General features: G+C 42.1%; 1 protein-coding gene across 1 annotated transcript in view; it reads left to right on the top strand.

The window, feature by feature from the left end:
* ADCY10 (adenylate cyclase 10) overlaps window positions 1-17,576 on the top strand; it is a 101,435-nt gene that overhangs the window by 66,312 nt on the left and 17,547 nt on the right. The window contains exons 22-25 of the mRNA XM_017534172.2: window positions 9,719-9,788; window positions 10,051-10,282; window positions 12,544-12,651; window positions 13,752-13,927. Coding sequence (XP_017389661.1) covers window positions 9,719-9,788; window positions 10,051-10,282; window positions 12,544-12,651; window positions 13,752-13,927 — 586 coding nt within the window. The remainder of the gene's footprint in view (window positions 1-9,718; window positions 9,789-10,050; window positions 10,283-12,543; window positions 12,652-13,751; window positions 13,928-17,576) is intronic.

Genomic DNA, 17,576 nt, shown 5'->3' with positions numbered 1-17,576 from the left:
CTACACAAAGAGAACCAAAACAAATCAATAACATAATCACAACAGCAATCATAGATCCTCCAAGTGTTTTCACCCAAGTCACTGGATTTAAGGCTGCCAATCCATCAGCAGCTCCCTTCAAGCACCTCAGATTCTGAAATTAAAGTTAGATGTGCTTGAGAAGCTTGAAAAACTTGTTTTGATTTTGTCATATCCAGTGATAGGTCTTCAGCGTGTCCTTCTGGGTGACGTTTTATTCTTTCCCAATTATGTTCAGTCTCATTACACTTTTAGAGTTAATAAAGTCAATTTGTAACTCTCCCACCACCAAAAGATAAACCCCCCTTATCTTTTGGTGGTGGGAGAATTACACAACTCTGAATCTAAAGAGATTTCTTATAAATTCCAGTGAATAAGAATTAGGGCTTAATCCTCTATTATATTTTCCTTCCCAGACTTACTGGTTTCAGGGCCATAAGTATTTTCCAAAGTTCTTTTTATTCAGCTCTATTTTTTGTCATGGTCCTACTAATCCTCCATTTACATCTACTGGGGGATCTAATCAAATCACTGGCCGCAATAAAGGAGGGAAAGGAATATATGCCCAATATGTGAAATTTCCTTTTACTTCTTCCCCAACTCCAGGAATATTCACTGTAATGGTGATAACCGCCATCATGGCTACTATGAAGTTACTCATAACAAGCTGTTCTTATTTCTTCAGGTTCTCCTCAGCCATCTGTGAAAGCTTTAAGTGTCTGGATAGTACTCACACCGATTGTTGATTAGGACCTGAAGAAAGAAACAAATCCTCTACTCCATATTATTATATTGCCTTTTTTCCAATTCTGAGTGGATCTTGCCACCAGATTAATTGCCTTACAATTTTTTCCTTGGTTTATTTATTCAGGTGTTGTTCAGCTGCTAAGTGTCCTGCTCTTGGCAAATTCAAAATTTAATCATGCTAAATTTAGTTGCATTTGTGGAGTCCTATATTATCTCCTTCCACAATTAAAACAAGCTCTAGGACCTCCTTTATTTTTAAAACTGCCATTGCTTGTGCCAATAAGGTAGCTTTGTGTAAATTTCCTATTTCATCACACGCCTTAATTTAATCCAGCAAGTGAGCTTTTCCTTTAAATGGCCGTAAAGCAGCCTGACTTTCAGAATTAACATTGTTGAACACTAGTACACGTAATACACTATCTTGAGCCTCTGTTTCTAATATGGCCTTTCTTACGGCTTCCTGCAATTGAGCTATAAAGTCAGCATATGGCTCTTTCGGCCCCTGCTTAACAGCTCCAAAAGAAAGGTTTTTTTTCACTTCCTGATGTAATTTTCGCCCAAGCTCTTAAACATACTTTCCTAATCTGCTCTTTGACTAAATCAGCCATAGTAGCCTGTGCCTGTAAAGGAGCCCATGCACCAGTTCCTATAAGCTGTTCTGTGGCAATTCTAATCAGAGGTTAACATTAACATTCATATTAGCTTGAATATTAGCCTCGTCACTCCACCAGGTCTTAAACTGTAAAAATTGAGAGGGAGATAAACAAGTTCGGGTTAAAGTATCCCAGTCTATTGGAATCAACCAGTAAGAAGTAGCTACATGCTTCAATAATCCTAGCACAAACAGAGACTTAGGCCCATATTGGCTAATGGCCTGTTTAAGTTCCTTTGGCAATTTAAAGGGAAAGGGCTCAAAAGCAACCTGAACTTGTCCCTGCTGATCTTGAGGGTGGACAACAACTAGAAATTGCTGGGTCTCTAAACCTCCCTCTTTTCTGGCTTGTTAAATTCCGGCTTGAATGGAACCGGTTACCATATCATTAGGAGTACACACGGCAACAAGAGCACTGTTTCACTGTTGAGGTAGCTTCCAATTTCTTTAACGGAGAAATATGGGGAGGATCTGGCCATGTCTCGGCAAGATACTGAAGGGAAGCTGATGGGCACACCTTTTCCTCATTTGACTTTTCATCCTTTTGCTCTATAATTTCTCTGCATTCTTCATCATACTCCCCTGCCTCTCCTGAATCTTCTTCCTCGTTGTCCATCTGAAATGGCTCTAAGGCAAAATGCACTAAAGCCCAAATAGACCACACTAAGACTTGCGCTTGCTTGATCTTTTCCCATGTCACCCTAATGCTACTGAGCTCCCCAGCTCACCCTGGGAGATTTTGTTGAGTTCTCCTTTGTAGGGACATGGATGAACCTGGAAACCATCATTCTCAGCAAACTGACAAGAGCAGAAAATCAAACACCTCATAGGCGGGTGTTGAACAATGAGAACACATGGACACAGGGAGGGGAGCACGACACACTGGGGTCTGTTGGGGGGAAATAGGGGAGGGACTGCGGGGGGTGGGGAGTTGGGGAGAGATAGCATGGGGAGAAATGCCAGATATAGGTGAAGGGGAGGAATGCAGCAAATCACACTGCCATGTGTGTACCTATGCAACAATCTTGCATGTTCTTCACGTGTACCCCAAAACCTAAAATGCAATAAAAAAAAATAGTTCTCAGGGGCCGGGCACGGTGGCTCATGCCTGTATTCCTAGCACTTTGGGAGGCCGAGGTGGGTGGATCGCCTGAGTTCAAGACCAGCCTGGCCATCATGGTGAAACCCCATCTTTATAATAATAATAATAAAAAGTTCTCAGGATACTTCCCAGCTCCCCCAACTAACCCTGGGAGACTTTTGTTTCAAGAGTTCCTGGGCTACTTTTTCAAGTGAGTTAGGGGGAACCTAACTCACTTTTTCAAGTGAGTTGGTCCCGAGTTTAGAGCCCCTTGTCTAGGCGCTACTTACCGAGACCAGCTCAGCCGTAGAGACTCCCACCCAGGCGGAGCTGAAGGAATTGAGAAGCAGACATCCAGATAGAACAATAAAGTGGGACCATCCCGGGAGCCAACTGCCTTCTGAGCTGAGAGACTCAGCAGCTGACAGCATTCCAGACTGAAGGCCCTGAGCAGACGCTGATCCATGTATTTATTCTCTTTGAACAGGTGATGATTATTAACAGATGTTTGGTATTTTCTCATTTACAAAAATAAGCCAGGTAGGCAGCTGGTGTCCGCTTACCGCTGATCACAGACAAACTAAAAAGTACTCTCCACGAGGGAGCCACAGGGGCAGGGTCACATATCCCATGCTTAAAGAATTGTTTTAACCAGTATATGATATTTATATATTGCCCTGCCACTTAAGAATGCCCCAAATAGTTTTCCACTGGTGGGGTCAGTGGGTTGGCTAGGTTTTTCCTTGCCATCGTTCTTCCTAGCAAACACTCAGCATTTCTCAGCAATCGTACACTTAGCATTTCTCAACAGTGAAACCCTATCTCTACTAAAAAAAAAAAAAAAAAAAAAAAATACAAAATTAGCCAAGTGTGGTGGTGCAGTCCTGTAATCCCAGCTACTCAAGAGGCTGAGGCACAAGAATCACTTGAACCCAGGAGGCAGAGGTTACAGTAACCCAAGATCACACCATTGCACTCCAGCCTAGGTGACAGAGTGAAACTCCATCTCAAAAAAAAAAAGTAATAATATGACTCACTCAAGCAATAAATGACATGATGACAAAGAGCATATCTTGTATGCCCTGACTTTATTTGCCCTATCTATCCAATCTTTGCATCTCATTCTATCACCATTACAATTTTTTTTTTTTTTGAGACAGGGTCTTGCTCTGTTTCCCAGGCTGGAATGCAGTGGTGTGATCTGGGCTTACTGCAGCCTCAACCATCCAGGCTCAAGCCATCCTCCCACCTCAGACGCCCAAGTAGGTGGGACTATAGGCACATGCCACCACATGCAGCTAATTTTTTTTTCTTTTCTTTTTTTTTTTTTTTTTTTTTTTGTAGTCAGGGTCTTGCCATGTTGCCCAAGCTGGTCTCGAACTCCTGGACTCAAATGATCCTCCCACCTCAGCATCCCAAAATGTTGGGATTATAGGGATGAGCCACTATGCTGGATACCATTACAACTTTAAACATAAAAAATACACAGAATATTGAAGGAGGAATAGCATTTTCATTTTACTAATTTATTTTCAACAAACATGCATTTTTATGCAACAAATATTTATTAAGTGTCTACCATGTGCCAGGAAGTGACCTAGATATTGGGACTATAGTGGTGAAAAATGAGAGACATGTATCTATTCTTATAAATCTGAATTTTAATGGCAGCTGACAGACAATAAACAGGTTAAGTAATAAAATCTTCAAGAGGCCTTATAGACTTTGATAAATAGTCTAAATTTCAGTCTAAGTGAATTGGAACACATTGGAAATGTATCAATTAGAATGAGTTTGGCTGCATATAACAAGAACCTAGCTAGAGTGGCTTAAATTTATTTATTATTAAATGTATTATATGTGTTTATTTCTCACATAAAAGGCTTGTCTCATCACTGGGACTAGAATGGAGGCTTCATGAACATCAGGGACCTTAGTCCAAAACAGCTGCTGAGGCTCCAGCCACCACATTTAATGCCAGAAAGAGAAAGAAGCCGGAATATTGAAAGGATGTCCCCTCCCTTTTAAAGGGTTTTCTAAAAGTCCTACCCAGTATTTCCTTTTACATCCCATTGATCAGAACCTACTCACATGACTATATCCAGTTGCAAGGGAGGCTGAAGAATGTAGCTGTCCTGAATGACATTGAATTCTATTACTAATGAGAAAGGGGACAATGGAGATTGAGATGGGAGACAAGCAGTTTCTGCCACAGAGATCTGAATCATATTTTTTAAATGGCACTGCCTTCTGTAAGAAAGAGATTGAAAAGGATAGGAATGGAAAGGAGATCAGTTTTTTGCAGTTGTCCAGCTAAAATTTTGGTAATGGACTATGGTGGTGCTGTAGTGAAGATAGACAGAAGATGATGATTCAGGTATGTTTTTGGGTACGGTCAATGGGACTTTCTGATGGACTGAATAGGGAAGGGGGTAAAACAAAGAAAATAATTAAGGATCTTGCCCAGGTTTTTGCCTTGAGAAAATGGATATATGGCAGTGATGCTTACTAAGATAGTAAAAGTTCTAAGTGGGTATAAGTTTCTGAAGGAGAGATTCAAGAGTTTCTATTTGAATTGTGTAAATTTTGAAATGCCTATTCCACATTCAAATGGCAGTTGCCACTTGAACTACAGTCTACTTCAACTAGACTACTTGAATTAGTCTACTTCAACTACAGACCCATATTTTCAAATACCATATTCAAGGTGGTATTTGAATATGTGGGTCTGTAGTTGAAGTAGATGTCAAGGCTTAGATATATAAAATGGAAAACCATTAGCATATGAATGTAATTAAAAGTCATGGGCAGATGAAACTGCCTAGGGAGAAATTGTGAATGGAGAATGAAGCCCAGGACCAAACTGAAGTTTACTAACATTTAAAATGTTGGTAGAAGAACAGAAGCCAATTAAGTGGGCAACCAATTCCCTTAAAACGTACAAGAGAATGTGTCCTAAAAGAAACAGTGAAAGGAGAGAGTGGTCACTTGTATTAAATGCTGCTGAGAGGTAATCAAGTGCAGACAAAGATGTAGCCTTTGGATTTGGCAACATGGTGACCACAAGTAACTTTAACAAGAGCAGTTTTAGAGGAGTAAAGGGACAGAGTAATAATTCAGTATATCCAGCTGCTGGTCACTAAGGAATCAATAAATAGTAATCTAGGAGAAGAGGTGGCCAAATTGATATCTATGCAGTGCAATAAGGACTATGATTTGGGTCTGCACAGGGTTGATGGCCCCACAGAAGTTGGGTTACTTATCTATGGGTACAAGGACACAGAGGGCTTTCAGAAGAAGGTGATAACTTCTTAGATGTTCAAACTGCCTCTAAAAGATGTAAGGAGTAATGCATTAGCCTAAGAGCCAGAAGACCTAGTTTCTAGTCCTACCTCCACCACTAACAGATGTAAGACCTGAGATGAGTTCCTTCCCCTCTCTGAAGGGAGAAATGGCTGGAGTAGACGAGCCTTATTTGTTTTCTGTTTTAAGATCATTACAGAATTTTCTAACCTATTGAAGTCTGCTTAGACCGNAAGATGTAAGGAGTAATGCATTAGCCTAAGAGCCAGAAGACCTAGTTTCTAGTCCTACCTCCACCACTAACAGATGTAAGACCTGAGATGAGTTCTTTCTTCTGCTTGAAGGGAGAAATGGCTGGAGTAGACGAGCCTTATTTGTTTTCTGTTTTAAGATCATTACAGAATTTTCTAACCTATTGAAGTCTGCTTAGACCGAGGTTTTTTGTTTGTTTGTTTGTTTGTTTTTGAGATGTAGTTTCACTCTTGTTGCCCAGGCTGGAATGCAGTGGTGTGATCTCTCAGCTCACCACAACCTCCACCTCCCGGATCCAAGCAATTCTCCTACCTCAGTCTCCCGAGTAGCTGGAATTACAGACATGTGCCACCATGCCTGACTAATTTTGTATTTTTAGTAGAGATGGGGTTTCTCCATGTTGATCAGGCTGGTCTCAAACTCCTGACCTCAGGTGATCCCGCCCACCTCAGCCTCCCAAAGTGCTGGGATTACAGGCAGGAGCCACCGGGTCTGGTCACACTAAAGTTTTTAATTTAAGATTCTCGAGGAGAGATCCAAGATGGCTGATCACTAGCAGCTCGGGATTGTAGCTCCCAGTGAAAGCGCAGAGAACGAGAGGACACCACAGTTTCAGATGAATTTTTGTTGCTCATGCACCACGAGATTCCCAGCGGAGGAGCCCCACGGGTCACCAGTGCGACTCTTGTGGCCGGCGAGGCGGTTTTGCCACTGCCTTGGTGCGGCGGTTCTTGGTGCAGAGTCAGAAAAGCACCATCAATCATAACGCCGCTGTTTTGGCCGGCGCAGTGGGTTCCTCAGATTTTGGTGCTGGGAATCAACAAGTTGGACGTCCACTCAGAAACCTAATTATAAAGACGGTAATTATAAAGACCACAGATGGATAAACCTATAAAGAAGGGAGGAAAACAGCCTAAAAAGACTGAGAATACCCAAAATCAGAATGCCTCTCCCTCTACAGTGGATCACAGTTCCTCATCAGCAACGGAACAAGGCCCGATGGAGAACGAGTGTGTTCCATTAATAGAAGCAGGCTTCAAAAGGTGGATGATAAGAAACTTCTGTGAATTAAAAGAACTTGTTCTAACCCAAGGCAAAGAAACTAAGAACTTTGAAAAAAGGTTTGACGAAATGTTAACAAGAATACACAATTTAGAGAGGAATATAAGTGAATTAATGGAGCTGAAAAACACAACACGAGAACTTCGCGAACTATGCACAAGTTTTAACAGCTGAATCGAGGCCGGGCGCGGTGGCTCAAGCCTGTAATCCCAGCACTTTGGGAGGCCGAGGCGGGTGGATCACAAGGTCAACAGATCGAGACCATCCTGGTCAACATGGTGAAACCCCGTCTCTACTAAAAATACAAAAAATTAGCTGGGCATGGTGGTGCGTGCCTGTAGTCCCAGCTACTCAGGAGGCTGAGTCAGGAGAATTGCCTGAACCCAGGAGGCGGAGGTTGCGGTGAGCCGAGATAGCGCCATTGCACTCCAGCCTGGGTAACATGAGTGAAACTCCGTCTCAAAAAAAAAAACAAAAAAACAGCTGAATCGATCAAGCAGAAGAAAAGATATCAGAAGTCAAAGACCAACTTAATGAAATAAAACGAGAAGACAAGATTAGAGAAAAAAGGATAAAAAGGAACGAGCAAAGTCTCCAAGAAATATGGGACTATGTGAAAAGACCTAATCTACGCTTGATAGATGTACCTGAATGTGACGAAGAGAATCAATCCAAGCTGGAAAATACGTTTCAGGATATAATTCAGGAAAACTTTCCCAACCTAGCAAGGCAGGACAATATTCAACTCCAGGTAATACAGAGAACACCACAAAGATATTCCTCAAGAAGACCAACCTCAAGGCACATAATCGCCAGATTCACCAGGGTTGAAACGAAGGAGAAAATACTGAGAGCGGCCAGAGAGAAAGGTCAGGTTACCCATAAAGGGAAGCCTATCAGACTCACAGCAGATCTCTCAGCAGAAACCCAAGCCAGAAGAGAGTGGGGGCCAATATTCAACATCCTTAAAGAAAAGAGCTTTCAACCCAGAATTTTACATCCAGCCAAACTAAGCTTCATACGCGAAGGAAAAATAAAAGCTTTTGTGAACAAGCAAGCACTCAGAGATTTCATCACCACCAGGCCTGCTTTACAAGAGCTTCTGAAAGAACCACTACACATAGAAAGGAACAACCAGTATCAGCCTTTCTAAAAAATACCAAAAAGTAAAGAGCATCAACATAATCAAGAATTTACATCAACTAATAGGCAAAGCAGCCAGCTAACATTAAATGGCAATATTAAACTCACATATATTATTATTAACTCTAAATTTAAATCGACTAAATCCCCCAATCCAAAGACACAGACAGGTAAAAAAAGCCAAAACCCATCGGTATGCTGCATTTAGACCCATCTCACATGCAAGGATACACAAAGACTCAAAGGGATAGAGAAAGATTTACCAACCAAATGGAGAGCAAAAAATAAATAAATAAATAAAAAGGAGGAGTTGCTTTAAAGCAACAAAGATCAAAATAAGCAAAGAAGGATATTACATAATGATAAAAGGATCAATGCAACAAGAAGAGCTAAAGACCCTAAATATGCACGCACCCAATACAGGAATACCCAGATATATAAGACTTATAAAGAGACTTAAGACTCCCACACAATAATAGTGGGAGACTTCAACATCAATATTAGACAGATCAATGAGACAGAAAATTAACAACGATATCCAGGATTTGAACTCAGATCCGGAACAAGTAAACTTAATTAACATTTATAGAACTCTCCACTTTAAATACACAAAATATACACTCTTATCAGTACCACATCACATCTATTTACAGGTTTCAATGAAATATTGGTTGGCTGCTTGTTTGTTATTTTCTTCCCTCATTTTTTTTCATGTCTCTATTATTAAGCACAATTATAGGCATACCCATTTTTAGACTGCATTCTAGCCTGGGCAATAAAGCAACACCCCCGTTCTCTCTCCCTCTTCGTCTTTCTCTTTCTTCCTCTCCTTCATTCTTTTTCTTTCTTTCTTTCTTTCTTCTTTTTTTAAAAAAAAAAAAAAAAAAAAAAAAGATTCTCTGCCCTTCAGTTAACTTTTTGGGGTATTTCATTTAAGTATCTATATTTCTCCACTGGAAATTGATGTCACTTTCTTCAGGTTTAATTCATAGTTTTTGTTGCAGAATAAATTAATTAGGATAATGTTATTAGTTATCACAAACCCCAACATTTCTGTGGCTTAACACAAGAGTCATAATTTATTTCTACTTCATGAAATAATCCAGTGCAAGTTTTGACCAATGGCTTTGCATGCAGTTAGCAAGGGACCCAGGCTCCTCCCAACTTGTGGGTTTGTTATCGTTCCAGTTCTTACAATTATTTGCTTTCTTGTGGAAAGAGAAGGCAGGGAAGACTCATAACCATCTCAGCCTAGAGGCGACATATATTACTTCTGATCTAATTTTACTGTGAAAATTCATTGTGTGGCTTCACCTAAGATGCATAGGGACTGGGCAATGTGGTTTCTTGCTGGGCAGCAACAATTCCATAAAGGGAACAAGAGTCTTGGGTAGACAGCAGATATCTCCACTACAGAGAACATTTCAATGACCCATACAACTCATTTGTTTATTTTCTAGCTGAAGAAGAACTTACCTTTTCCGAATCAAAGATTCTTAAGAAATCTGCATTATTTCCTGAAAATCCCAGGTAGAAGCATATATCATTGTTTAGGAAGTAGAGCATAAGCAATTGTCATTAAATTCAACCTATTAGAATCATTTGTCTGGCCAGTACTTTTGACCTCTTAGATACAAGTGGGAGACTTCAGGGAGTATGCCTGGTGAGTTTCGTCAGTAGTATCCACACTAGGTTTTATTATCCTGCTCTTTTATTAGTTTTTAAAGATATTTTAATATCAAAAGCAATACTCTTTAAGTTACTACTTTTATTTATTTCTGCATATGGACAGTTCTGAAGAAATAAGAAAAATGATCTTGAATTTCTTTGACAACACTATAACAAGAATGAAGACATCTGATGAAGACATTATGCCTCTGGAATCTTGCCAGTGTGAAGAAATCCTAGAGATTGTCATTTTGCCTCTGGTCCACCATTTTCTGGCTTTGGAAGAAAATAACAAAGCCTTATATTACTTCTTAGAAACTGTATCTGCTTATCTCATCTTGCATGATAACTACATGGTAAGCTGTTTCTACCCAGACCTCCTCCACCCTAGAGACAAATCATAGAACACAGAGCCCAAAGGGAAGTTCCAGCATGGTTTTTGATTTCTTCACATTCTGTATTTCTGACAGCACCCCTTTCTGCTGAAAATCACATTGTTCAGATGGGGAATGATGTAAGATTGAGAAAAGAGAGTTGGAATACATTTCAACTAGCATTGTAAATTATTAAAAATATTGCCAGCTTTAGAAACTTGCCATGAATTGCCTACTTGTATGAGAGGTATGGGGGCACATCTCATTTCTAAATGATGCAGAGAGGACTCTTGGCATAGTCTTCCTCAATAACAGCCAAATGGCATTAACCCTCCATTAATCCTAAAATAATTGCAAGCACGAAATACCTGTAAATCTTTGATGAGTGCAATTGTGGTTTTTTTGTTTTTGAGACGAAGTTACACTTTGTCACCCAGGCTGGAGTATAGTGGCACGATCTCTGCTCACTACAATGTCTGCCTCCCAGGATCAAGCCATCCTCCCACCTCAGTGTCCTAAGTAGCTGGGACCACAGACTTATGCCACCATGCCTGGCTAATTTATTGTATTCTTGGTAGAGATGGGGTTTCACTGTGTTGCCCAGGCTGATCTTGAACTCCTGAGCTCAAGGGATCTGCCCATCTTGGCCTTCCAAAATGCTAGAATTATAAGTGTGAGTTACTGTGCCCAGCCAATTCTGGTTTTAATCTTGTGATCCCCAAAAAGTCTCTCCCCGTCTTTATCATCATGCAATGTGCGCTAGATTATCACACATACCATTAGATCACCAAAGCACTAGTGAATGTTTCTCTAGGGTAATTATAAATAAGGTTCCAGGGCAATATGCCCCTAGAAATGAGGGGATTTGATACACATAATGAAAGAAACAGAATTCATTAAATAAGTTGGAAATCACTGAGCTGAGTACAGTTAAATAAATTTCTTTAGATATTTCAGGGCCTTTGATATGCTGAGATACAGATAAATCTTTTCAGAGGACAGAGAAAGGTAAAGGCCAGGCTAGGCTGAAGTGTATACTATGTTTCTCAAACTTATTTGCCCTTAGATCACTTTTCATGGAGCAGCTGGCTAGGCTAACCTTCCATGAGAACTCACTTGAGGAAATGTCTTTCTGGGACCTTGCTTTATCTGACTTCAGCCAACTTCAGGAAAAGTTTCATAGACCTTCCATAATTTACAGTTGCTACTGGTCACAGCAGCCTAATCAACCCTCCTACCTTAGATTTACATAACATTCTGCAATTAAACTATTAAAAATGTTACTAAGTTCCTGTCCTTGAAAGCATTTATGTTAAGAATGAAAGTCTCCTGCATAGTTCATGCACATGTTTGGGGTGATGATGGGGATGTAGCCAAGAAGCCCCAGGAGGAGGAGGCTTAGGTAGGCCTGGGGATCAACTTTCTAGAACGTATGCGTACCCTTTTTCATTTGACAAGGAGTGCTGAGTGATCAGGAAGGCAGTGATTGGAAGCAGAGCCACAGTGCAAGGTCCCACAATGTGCCATTTGTACCCCCTCTCCCATCAAAGAAACTGGTGGGACTGGGGCTGGCGGCCAACTCACCACGTCTCCCTCTTTTTTTGCCTCCCACACATACCCAACAGGATGCATGAGACTGAGAGGTATTGCCTCACCTTATTTTATTCTTCAAGTCTGATCTTACCTTGGTGTTCACATATGCTAAGATTTGCCTGAGGATGTTAGAAGGTGAAGATGAAGTGAGGAGAGTTATGCAGGGACTTACCTTCCTCATCCACCTCCCAAAATGGCCCTAGCAAACGAAATGGGAGTAATTCATAATTCATTTCAAAACTGAAGACCAGCTTCTCATAGATGTGGAGATACTGGTCAGGGGAAGTGGGTGTGTTGCTGGAAATAGGGAGGTTGGGGATGGAATTACTGAGAGGAGGAAATTGGCTTGAGGGAAACTTCCGGTAAGGCAACTTAGATGATAGCATGAGGAAAGGTGGAGATTTCCAGATTCATCCTCTGGATCGAGTGATCCAGCAGACAAAGGTAAGCATGAAGGTGAGATCTTCACCCATCAATTCCCATCTAGAATTTGGAAGCCCATTTTAATCAGTGGAGCTGGGGATGGAAGTGGAGGCAGTAACTGACATGCTTCTTGCATCCCTTCCTTCAGTAGAGTCTGGGGCAATGGTCCTTCTGTGGGCTCAATCCCTGCTGAATCAACACTTTTCTACTTCTTGGGCTGGTTGCAGGCATACAGGTATTTGAATGAAAGCGAGAAGTTGCTAAAAACTCTTAAGAAGGACAAATCTTGGAGCCAGACATTTGAGTTTGCCACCTTTTACAGCCTCAAAGGTGAGGTAAGAAACCATTAAAGGCTTGAATTAATCTGTTATTTATCTTAGGCCTTTCCATAGAAGTAGAAGTCATCCCTATACTTTCTACATCCTCCTCCCATCTCTTAGCACAGACTTCTAGCCAAGACTCTAGAAACTCAAATCCCTGGGCTCCAGCCTCATGATGGCTTACTAGTAAGATCTTCCCTGTCTTCCAGGCTGGCATTTTTTTTTTTTTTTTGAGATGGAGTCTCTGCTGCCAGGCTGAAGTGCGGTGGCATGATCTTAGCTCACTGAAACCTCTGCCTCCCAGGTTCAAGCGATTCTCCTGCCTCAGCCTCCTGCATAGCTGAGACTACAGGCGCCCGCCACGATGCCTGGCTAATTTTTGTATTTTTTAGTAGAGACGGGGTTTCGCCATGTTGGCAAGAATAGTCTTGATCTCTTAACCTCAAGTGATCTGCCCTCCTCAGCCTCCCAAAGTACTGGGATTACAGGTGAGCCAGTGCGCCCAGCAACATCTTTTTTTTTTTTTTTTTTTTTTTTTTGAGAGGTAGTCTCGCTCTGTCACCCAGGCTGGAGTGCAGTGGCACGATCTCGGCTCACTGCAATCTCTACCTCCCGGGTTCAACTGATTCTCCTGCCTCAGCCTCATGAGTAGAGCTGGGATTACAGGCGCCCACCACCACTCCCAGCTAATTTTTGTATTTTAGTGGAGTGGGGTTTCACCATGTTGGCCAGGCTGGTCTCAGACTCCTAACCTCAAGTGATCTGCCTGCCTTGACCTCCCAAAGTGCTGAGATTACAGGCGTGAGCCACCGCCCTGGCCCAGGTTGACATCTTTATGAAACATTTTTGTAACAACCTCTAAAAATGGACCTGAATGGGTAAACATTGTCTCAGAGGTGGACGATGCATAACTAAGATGCAAAATCCTAGTCATTCAACCATCCTTCATGCATACATCCAACAGACATTATGCTAGGCACAGGAAGATTTTGTTTCTGGTCTATAAATTATGTTTTTGATAAGAATCCCCAAAATATGTATTGTTGGGACATACTGACTAAGTCTAGAATCATTGCTTTTCCTCTTTTCCTCTCTTCCCTCCCGTCTCCCTCTAGGTCTATTTCAATATGGGCCTGATAGTGCCTGCCAAGAAAATGCTGAGGAAGGCGCTGAAGCTCCTCAACCGAATCTTTCCTTACAACTTAATCTCCTTGTTTCTCCATATCCACGTTGAGAAAAACAGACACTTTCATTATGTGAATCAGCAGGCCCAAGAGAGCTCACCTCCAGGGTAAGAGAAGGAGCTGGGGAGAGCAGAGTGTTTAATCTCACTCCCCAGAGAGACCTACAAATAATCCAAGTCAGCCCCCAAAGCCTGGCCTCCAGGGGGCACAAGGACTCCTGTGTGGCTCTGACCATTCACTGGGGGAGGGGTCGAGTGTGGGAGGGGAGGTGCTCCCAGACCAGGGTTACCACAAAGCACTTTATAGGCAGTTTTTGCCAAAGGGAATTTTGATGACACAAACACAAGGGACCCCTTTGTAAGGTGAGTTCTATGTCCCTCCCTACTCATCTAGCCCATTAACCCCCATGGCCATCCATGTTCTGATTGGATGGAACACAGATCGGAACACGGATCAGAAGACGGATACAGGTGTTCCTGGGACTTCAGTCACAAGCCCTCTTCCATTAGGAACTGAGACACTGGGTTTTGCCCCACCCCAAAGACAAATAGCAAGCCCTGAAGACATTTGCCAAAGGACAAAACTCCCACCCATCTATGAATCTCAATCAGGATGTGGGTTACAGGGGGGTATCCGTTGGTCAAAATTGTAATGTTAAGATCTGTGCATTTCGATATATATAAATTCTACCTATAACTGTAATAATGAGTGGGGACAAATAGTGGAGAGGTAGATGAAATAAGCATGTTACTGGTTGTTGAATGCATTTTGCTCATTATACTCTTGTTTGCTGTGTATATGCTTGAATTATTCTTTAATAAACATTTTAAAAAACATTCCACCTGGGAGCCACGGTGGCTCAGGTCAGTTGTCCTAGTGCTTGAGGAGGCGAGGCTGTGCGTTCCAGGCCTGCCTAAGCAACAAAGACACCTCTCATCATTGAAAAAAAAAAAAAAAGAAAAAAAAAAAAGCTGGGCTCGGTGGCTCATACCTGTAATCCCAGCACTTTGGGAGGCCGAGGCGGAGAATCATCTTGAGGTCGAGAGTTTGAGACCAGCCTGACCAACATGGAGAAACCCCATCTCTACTAAAAATACAAAATTAGCCAGGTGTGGTGGCGCATGTCTGTAATTCCAGCTACTCGTGAGGCTGAGGCAGGAGAATCATTTGAACCCGTAAGGTGGAGGTTGTGGTGAGCTAAGATTGCACCATTGCACTCCAGCCTGGGCAACAAGAGCAAAACTCTGTTTCAATAAAAAAAAAAAAAATTCCACCTATCTAGCAATTCCAAAGAGGTGCCACCAAAGGAGATGCCACCTTGTTGGGTACCTGGAGAACTGACAGAGGACATCTCTTCCCTCTTAAGAGAGCTCAGTAGCAATATTCCTATAGGTTCTGCCCAAGACACAAACATCTATTCCTATGAGCAAGTTACTACAACTTTTACAATCCCATCAAAAATTGCCTCCCCAACTTCCAAACGTGTTCCCCCAAAATGTAGGGGATCTTGAGGTGAAAAGGAAAATGTAATGGAGCTGAGTTCCTGTGCATATGGGAGGTGGGCTCGTGGGAATACCTGGCTGTTCCTGGAAATCCCAGGAGGAAGGGCTGGGAGATATTCAGCAGAGATCTCTCTGAGAAGTCGGTGGTCTTTGCATTACATATAGGGTTGCAGGATGCCTCAGTTTGAATTTCAGATAAACAAGGAATACTTTTTTTAGTATACATCTATCACATGAAACATTTAGGACATATACATTCCATAAAAATTATTAGTTTTAAAATTCAAACTTAACTGGGCATCCTGTATTTTCATCTGTTAAAGCAGGTAATTTACACATCTCACATTTTGTAAATGAGTAAGAAGTACCTGCACAAAGGGAAAAGTAGAAAAGTGTTGAAGAAGAATCAGCTTCTCTGCTCCTTCTGGAATTTCCACCTGGTTCAGCCCGCCTGCCTTTACCACGTCCATCACGGTGACCCAGAAGTCCTACAACGTGTCCACCTCGGGCCCCCTGGCCTTCAGTAGCTGCTCCTATATGAGTGGGCCCGTGCCTGCACCCACCATCACACCTGGCTAATTTTTTGTATTTTTAGTAGAGACAGGGTTTCACCATGTTGGTGAGGCTGGTCTCATACTCCTGACCTCAGGCGATCCACCCACCTTGGTTTCCCAAAGCTGGGATTACAGGCGTCAGCCACCCTGCCCAGCTGGTTACATTATTTCGAGTTTCTGATTAGCCTTTCCAAAGGAGGCAAATCAGAATTGCGTCTATCTCAGTGAGCAGAGGAGTGACTGAATAGAATGGGAGGCAGGTTTGCCCTAAACAGTTTCCAGCTTGAGTTTTCCTTAGTGATTTTGGGGGTCCAAGATATTTTCCTTTCACAAATGGAATTGTTAATAATGCTCATTTTGGCTAGGTGCAGTGGCTCATGCCTGTAATCCCAGCACTTTGGGAGGCCGAGGTGAGCAGATCACAAGGTCAGGAGATCAAGACCAATCTGGCCAATATGGTGAAACCCTATCCCTACTAAAAAATACAAAAATTTCCCAAGTGTGATGGTGCACATCGATAGTCCCAGCTACTAGGGAGACTGAGGCAGGAAAATTGCTGGAACCCGGGAGGTGGAGGTTGCAGTGAGCTGAGATACCACTGCACTCCAGCATGGGTGACAGAATGAGATTCTGTCTCCAAAAAATAAAAATAAAACTAAAAATGCTCATTTTTTTTTGGCCGGGCACAGTGGCTCATGCTTGCAATTTTAGCACTTCAGGAGGTAGCTGAGGTGGGCGGATCACCTGAGGTCAGGGGTTCGGGACCAGCCTGGTCAACATGGCGAAAACCTGTCTCTACTAAAAACAAAAAAAATTAGCCAGGCCTGGTGGTGTATGTCTGTAATCCAAACTACTGGGGAGGCTGAAGCAATAGAATTGCTTGAATCTGGGAGGCAAAGGTTGTAGTGAGGTGAGATCACACCACTGCGCTCCAACCAGGCAACAAAGTGAGACTCCATCTCAAAAAAAACAAAACAAAAATGCTCTTTTTTTTTTTTTTTTTGTAAATGAAAAAGTAGCTGGGACAGGGCTCAATCAGTTTGGAAGTTATTTTGCCAAGGTTAAGGACATGCCCAGAAGGAAAAAACATAGAATCACAGAATCACAGAAATCATGGTCTGTGTCTTTCTCCAAAGATGAATGTGAGGCCTGCAGTATCTAGAGGGGAAAAGTGAGCTGGAGGGAAATGAAGGAGGGCATGGTCATCCACGTGTTACAAGAGAAAAGCTAGGGGAAGAGTCAATTATGTATTGTCTCATGCTGAGTAAATAGGCACTTAGCATAGGATAAGGTGGACATAGAGTAGCTACCGGTGCAGGTACTTAACTTTTTATCTGCAGCTGTTCTGCTAAGGAACAAAAGGAAAGGCAACTTCTTGTATGACTCAGCTTTTAGCTTAATTTTTTCCTTTTGGCATAGTGAATTGGGGTCCCGCATTTTTATTTTCCTTTCACATCTTTGTTGAGCTGAGAACTAGTTGCTGAGAGCAGTGTGCACTGGAGAAAATAATACATTGGACTTTCGGGCTGGAGGTAGATGGAGCTTGAATCCTGGCATCACCACATTCCAGCTGTGTGTCTTTGCCTTAATTACTTAATCTGAGCCTCACTTTCCTCATATGTAAAATGGAGTCAGTTGTTCCACTCTTTTGTTGCAGGGCTGTCATCAGAATCAAATGTGATGAATGATATCAGTGTATC

The sequence above is a fragment of the Cebus imitator genome, unplaced genomic scaffold (genome assembly GCF_001604975.1).
Source record: "Cebus imitator isolate Cc_AM_T3 unplaced genomic scaffold, Cebus_imitator-1.0 Scaffold84, whole genome shotgun sequence".
NCBI lineage: Eukaryota > Metazoa > Chordata > Mammalia > Primates > Cebidae > Cebus > Cebus imitator.
Note: the sequence above shows the minus strand (reverse complement) of the source record. Positions and strands in the feature narration are given on the sequence as shown.